At 33.6% G+C, this 7362-nt stretch overlaps 2 protein-coding genes across 2 annotated transcripts; one reads left to right on the plus strand and one right to left on the minus strand.

Moving 5' to 3' along the window:
- Positions 1–861: 861 nt before the first annotated feature.
- HELRODRAFT_178689 (hypothetical protein) lies at positions 862–2578 on the minus strand (the record flags this gene model as incomplete). The annotated part of the gene is made up of 4 exons (XM_009026775.1): positions 862–1025; positions 1446–1590; positions 1843–1951; positions 2568–2578. The coding sequence occupies 4 exons, from the start codon at positions 2576–2578 to the stop codon at positions 862–864; spliced, it is 429 nt and encodes a 142-aa protein (XP_009025023.1).
- A 540-nt stretch (positions 2579–3118) lies between these two features.
- HELRODRAFT_86023 (hypothetical protein) lies at positions 3119–6686 on the plus strand (the record flags this gene model as incomplete). Its single annotated transcript, XM_009026690.1, has 3 exons — positions 3119–3576; positions 4401–4538; positions 6299–6686. The coding sequence occupies 3 exons, from the start codon at positions 3119–3121 to the stop codon at positions 6684–6686; spliced, it is 984 nt and encodes a 327-aa protein (XP_009024938.1).
- Between the last annotated feature and the right edge of the window lie 676 nt (positions 6687–7362).

Below are 7362 nucleotides of genomic sequence, written 5' to 3' on the forward strand. Positions count from 1 at the left end.
TAACGATTAATAATAATTATTCATTACGCAAACAATAGCATTCTATGTAAATCAATAACCGTAATTGAAAAAAAATTTTACATACATTTTTAAACGGTAAAACTAGCTCTCAACTTGATAAATGCAAAAAAAGAGGAAAAACATCATACATAATTAGAAGAGAAAAAAAATTAAAATAAAATACTGTACAGAGCCATGCATGATTTTCAATTGAGGGGTTAATAATATTCATTTTGTTGAAAATTTTAACAAACAACACAAAATATTTCTCCAAAATTGAACTTCATGTACGACTATATACACGCATGTTGAAGAATAACGGTTAGACACAGTGGTTACACACATACATATGTATATGTATGTATGTATGTATGTATGTATGTATATATATATATATATATATATATATATATATATATATATATATATATATAAACATTTACTATAACGAACCAACAACATAATTTATAAAAGGTTGATGTCAACCCGTTACCGTTATGGTAATTCAGACTACTTGCGATTTTAAAAAGCAAACTCTTCAATAAACAAATTTTAATTAATAAATAAAACACTTGGTACCGAAACATTTTGTTAAAATGGACATAAAAAGAACGGAGTAACTGAACTCACGAGAACATCATCATCATCATCATCCCCATCAACATCACCATCACTACCCATCTTTTTCACTTTATTATCAACATCATCTCTTCATAATTACTATCAATTTTTCTTTCGTTTTTATCATCACAACAGACTTTATCATACGCAAATAAGCATCCACCTCTGTTTATCATCATCATTATCGTGATCACATCTTTTGCCTTCATCATCATCACCACCATCATGACCATAAACTGCTCATATGCATGGTTCGACATAGTTACCAGGAAAGAGTCCAGTTTGTCCATCCATGACACCCTCCCACCAGCCGTCATCATTCTTCTTGACCACGTAGATGACTGAACCTTCATCGAAGGTCAACTCGTCATCTTTGTCCTGCTTGTAGCTGTAGATCGCCACCACTGCAGATTAAAAATGTCATCAGATCAAACGTTAAAGTTTCAAAGCCAAAATATATTTTCAAACAATGTTTAATTTCTTCATTTATAACAAGCAATACAAGAAAAAAACAAAATAATCAAATCAAATTTTATTCAATCAATCCAAATTAATAATAATTAGGTAATAATTAGGAGACCAAAGCTAAAAGAAAACAAAATTCTTGTGTCGCAGGCCACCGTTCACAAATTGTTCATTTTAGCACGATTTTTCAAGTAAATTTATAATTCATGACAAAATTAACATAATGCACAATTTACATGATTCTAATTAAACAAAAATTGTACTTTTTTTCAATAAATATTTCTTTATTTTGTTTTTAAAAAAATGCAAGGAATTTGTAGTCTTTATATCAACAGGAAGTTTCTCTCAGATTCCGGGACCTGTATGTTTTAAACTTCCACCAAGCAGTGTTATTCTTGCAGGTGGTGTATAGAGCAGAGGAGAATGTCGAGTGAACTTTGACTGCACAGCATTTCCAAATTCGAAGAAGTCATTAAAAGATGTTGGTAATAGATAATGTAGGAACTTGAACACAAAGATAGAAACATGATAATTATACAAATTTTTTATGTTTAGAATTTTCAGCTCAGGATAATAACAGCTGACAAGACTATATGGATGTAGATTTAATAGAATTCTGATGAAACGATTTTGACATCTGGTAATTTGCTTCAAGTGAACTTCAGGGCTGTTTCCCCAGATGATGTTGCAGTATATTAGATTTGGATAGATTAATGAATAATACAAATCTATAATTGTTGGTTTATTCAATCTTACTTTAATTTTATTAATTGCACCTATGGTTTTATTAATTTTTTTCGATAACGAGTCTGTATGCATATCCCACGAGAATTTGTCCTTGATTATCACTCCGAGAAATTTTGTGCTGGATGTGCGTGGGATGCTATGGTTATTAATTTGTATATCTAAATAAGTATCGTGTTAGTCAATATTTTTGAACCGAATAGAATGTAGTTGCATATAGAAAAATTTACAATTAGTTTATTATTGATGAACCAGTTTGAAACATCATCTAAACTTTTATTAATTATCTCTACATCGTTTGATGGATTGCTAGTTGGGAAGAAAATGTTAGTATCTTCTGCATACAGAAAATGATGAGCGTCAGTAGCCAGATGAAAATCATTCATAAAAATTATAAATAGAAGTGGGCCTAAGATTGATCCTTGCGGGACTCCTGAAGTTACTCTCATCCGTTATTGAATCCCATTTTTCAGAAGATAGAGCTTCCTTAATTAGGGAAAATTTTGTAAATTTTGTTGCTTATACGGAAAAAGCGGACAAAAAATTTTGAAAAATGGCTGCACGGACAATACATGCTGATGATTTATTGTGCTTTCTGTTTAATTTCTGAGTAGAAGCTGAAAATTTGAAAGTGTTGGAAAACATAAAACAACTCTACTCAGTCAAAGAATTAGTTAATTCAAAAAAATCTTTAATTAGTCTTGTTGAAAGCCTGCTGGAAAGTAAAAAATTGAAACTTGTTCCTCATGGTAACACCAAGGACGCCGAAATACAGGGAATATTTCAAGTTATCGATTTTGTCTATTTGAATAAATTAGAATATAAATTACCTATTTATGTAATAACTAAATAAATAATTTAGTGGCCAAATCTGTTTTACACTGCAAAGTTACTTTTCATAAAATGCATCAACCGACGGTTGTATACATTTATTCAGTACCAAATGCAATATAATAATGGCAAATGTAATTTTTCGTTATAACCTATATATATATATATATGAGTGTGTAGTGTATATATATATATATATATATATATATATATATATATATATATATATTAGGGTGGTCCCCAAAATGAAAAAGTTTTAAATTTTTTGTCTTACCCCCTAATTTTGTTACCACCCATTAGGTAATACTTGGAGTAAAATCTTAGATCAATTGGTCAATATTTAGAGGTCGCCCAATGGCTCTGAAGTTTTCCCTTATGGGCCTAATAATTAATCCAAATTGCTAATACAACGTCTTTGTTTTTTATTAACAGATCTTTGTCTGAAAAAGTAAACAACATGGCTGAGTCAACAAGAAAGAAGCAGGATATTTATCTTCTAGGCCAGCCTCTAAAAACTGCCATTCTGGGTAACAAGTTACCAGCGAAAGGTGAAGTGATGCGTCGCTTTCTGTACATTCATTTGTCAGAGAAAATGACAGTTCGCGATAGTGAGACTGCTGTTATAAGAGAGGTACTTCCAATATGGCAACGGTCCATAATTCCTACAACTCAAGAATACAACGCCATTAAGAAGCTGGATGATATGTTTAAACTGTGGCAAGGATTAAAGAAACATTCTAAGAGAAACTCAGATGCTCAAAAACGTCAAGAACAAGCATTCGTTCATTCACGAAAAGATCTGTTTGATATAGCACATGCTAATGCTATTGAACTGATTCAGATACAAGAAGACAGAGAATTTTTGCTGGCACAAAGGGAACCGGGACGGCGTGGTTATATGAGTGGTGTAGATCAGTGCTTCTCAAAGTGGTGGTCCGCGGACCGGCGCCGGTCCGCGGACCAATAGCTGCCGGTCCGGTTCAAAAAATTTTGAAAATTAATCAGAAAATTCATAGCTTGGACAGCAACGCAATTGCGAAAGTCATTGTTATTACTAGTAGATGAGTTTAAAAGTAAGCAAGTTCACGAATGCATATGCATGACTATAATTAATATTCAATGTGATAACGCGAAAGGACGCGTGACCAGTTAACTATCGGATCCAGCTTAAATATTCAATCTTTCTTTATCAGCTATTTGCACATGTTCAGAGTAAAATTGATAAAAACCCGGTAAAACTAGGAGTTAACAACGTTATTGCTAAATTAAAATATATTTGTAATTTTGAAATTTATATATAAATTGAATAACTCATTTTGCAATTTATTAAATTTTATTCAAATTAATATATAAAGTTGCTAGAACTGTTGTCAGGTTGGTTCAGATTTTTTTTAATATTTTTATTTTATTTTGATGTTATCAAGACCGCTAATTTGTTTTCTTGAAAGTAAAAGTTTATTTTATTCAAAAATAACTACTTTAGGCATAGCGAAACAAGGCCCGATAGACAAATTTTTGAAAAGGAAACGTCAGGAAAAGAATTTGATATATGAAAGCAGTGACGATTCTTCAGTTTCAGACAATGAAAATGGCATCGTAAAGGCAATTGGTGTTGAAACGTGTGCAACAAAACGTATTAGAACTAGCTTCATTCGAAAGTACGATGAATCATACATTCAATTTGGCTTCATGCCAATGGACGATGGAACAGAGTTGAAACCGCAGTGCGTTATTTGCAGCGAGGTATTGTCGAACGAAGCAATGAAGCCATCAAAACTAAAAAGAGAGTTAAATCCCAAACACAAAGACATTTGCACAAAACCAAAAGAATATTTTGAGAGAAAACGCATTGATCTGAAGAGTCGCCAAAAACAAATGTTTCGTATTTCCCATATAATCACGTGTGCGCTACGAGCTTCATATAAAATAGCTCTGCGAATTGCCAAAGCGAAAAAGGCATTCACAATTGGTGAAACGTTAATAAAAGATTGCATCAAAGATGTCTGTTTTGAGATGCTGGGTGAGCAGGCTTCAAAAAAAATAGACCAGGTGCCACTTTCAAACAGTACTATTGGTCGACGCATTAGCGATATGGCGACATTGAAGAGCAGCTAGTTGAACAAATGAAACTTGCAAAGTATTATTCTTTGCAGCTGGATGAAAGCACAGATGTGGCCAATATGGCTATTTTGTTAGTTTATGTTCGTTTTGAATACGAAGGAGATTTAAAGGAGGAATTTTTCTTTTCAGCATCACTCCCAACAAATACAACAAGTTCTGAAGTATTCAAAACTGTCAGTGAATATATCATTGGTAAAGGAATAGATTTCAAATATTGTGTTGGTGTCTGTTCAGATGGTGCTGCAGCAATGACTGGACGTTATTCTGGTGTTGTAACTAAAATTAAAGCAATAGCACCGGAGTGTAAAGCAACACATTGTTGCATTCACCGAGAAAGTTTGGCAGTGAAGAAAATGTCAGATGAACTGAATAATGTGCTCAGCGAAGTAGTCAAAATAGTAAATTATGTGAAAGCAAATGCACTAAATTCAAGACTTTTTGCCAGATTATGTGAAGAAATGGGGGCTGATCATAAACATCTATTGCTACACACTGAAGTGCGTTGGTTATCCAGAGGAAAGGTTCTCGCAAGAGTATTTGAATTAAAAAATGAACTAGCAGAGTTTCTGCAGGTTAAAAAGCCCATCTGGTCAGATTTACTTATGAATATCAATTGGCTCGCAAAATTGGCTTATGTGTCAGACATATTTGCATTATTAAATGATCTCATTATTTCAATCCAAGGGAAAATGACGACTGTTTTCACGATGGCTGATAAAATTGAAGGACAAAAAAGAAAGCTAAAATCTTGGATAAAAAGATTGGAAAAAGAATGTTTCGAAATGTTTTTTAATTTAGCTACAGTCATTGATGAAGCAGGCAAAGGATTTAACATCAAAAGTTTGAAAACCTTAATCATTGAGCATCTGTCCAGCTTATCTGAACGGTTTGAATTTTATTTTCCTACGGAGGATGACCCACGAATAGGAAAGACATGGATCAGAAATCCTTTTGTTGAACATAAGGAAAATTTGACTGTTAAGTTGGAAGATAAAATTTTGGAGCTTGCTGCTGACCAAGGCTTAAAAATGAAGTTTGAAAATACATCATCTCTTTCCGCTTTCTGGATCAGCATCAAGTCGGAATACCCAGAGCTCACTGACGAAGCAATAAAAACCCTTCTTCCTTTCCCTTCTACTTATTTATGCGAAGTTGGATTTTCATGTTTGACTGCAATGAAAACAAAATACAGAAACTGTTTGGAAGTTTGTTCTCCGCTACGTGTGGCACTGTCTTCGTTTCAGCCACGTCTTGAGGAATTAATAAATAGAAAACAAGCTCATTCATCTCGCTAATTTTTTACAACAATTTTTATTTTCTAATGTCAAAATATTTTTTATTGTTATTTCATTTTGAATAAAGTTATACAAAAAAAAGATTCAAATTTTTTGTAAAATTGATAACACTTCGCATATATATATATATATATATATATATATATATTCCGCAAGATGGGTGGCGGTCCGCGACGTTCCTGTTAAATTCGTTGCCGGTCCGCCGAACCAAAAAGTTCGAGAAGCACTGAAATAGAGCACAGTTCCAGTGTATCATCGTCAGAATGTGAATCAGAAGAAGACAACATTGCCAAACGTGTGCAGGTAAAACGAAGTAGGCAAAGCTTCTCGATGTCCCGTCCACATTGTGCAGTTAGCAGGGAAACTGCTGCAGCACTTGATCGAACGAAGACTTCTGATAGAAAGGCGACGTACATCATCAGTGGAGTTGCCAAACACCTTGGCTTAAATGCTGGAAACCTTGCCATCAATAGATCCTCAATTCGACGAGCAAGGCATAAGGCACCAGTTTGTCACTTTAATGGAAACTTTAAATGTCAACAGCAAATCTATTTTGGATGGTGTACACTCCATTGTTTCAAACAGTGCAATGTTCAACATTTCCCATAACGTGTTAGCAGTACAATGAATTATGCTAAGGATAATTGGATAAATTGTAATTTTCAACTAATAAGGGAGGATATTAAGTCAATGTTTGAAAACCAGTTTGTCACTTTAATGGAAACTTTAAATGTCAACAGCAAATCTATTTTGGATAGTGAACACTCCATTGTTTCAAACAGTGCAATGTTCAACATTTCCCATAACGTGTAGCGGTACAATGAATTATGCTAAGGTTCATTTGACTAATTTAACTGCAATTGGTCGACCTACTAATATGCCTTCAAATGCTAATAATATTAAGGTTACTACTATTATGCCCTCAAATGCTAATGATAAAAAAATTAGTAATACTGTTAATGAGTAAAAAATTATTACAAATCCTACTCCTACGACATAACGTTGGGGTGATCGTTACGATTCGTCTGCTGTGGATTCCCGGTGTGAATCGCATGATGCAGCCGGCAATGACTTTAAACTGGTTACAAACAAAAGGCAGAAAAAGTCTGCTAGCTCACCTAAGTCCAAACATGTTGGCCAATCGCCCAATACCAATAACGGTTCCAAAATTTCGTCAAAGAAAATCTTCGGTACAGGACTTGATTGCCCATTCAAGGCTTCAAAAGTTATCATCAAAAAAATACATATTATGTAGGCAACGTGGGCCCATGCAAAAAAAATGTCA

Source organism: Helobdella robusta (genome assembly GCF_000326865.2).
Source record: "Helobdella robusta unplaced genomic scaffold HELROscaffold_49, whole genome shotgun sequence".
Lineage (NCBI taxonomy): Eukaryota > Metazoa > Annelida > Clitellata > Rhynchobdellida > Glossiphoniidae > Helobdella > Helobdella robusta.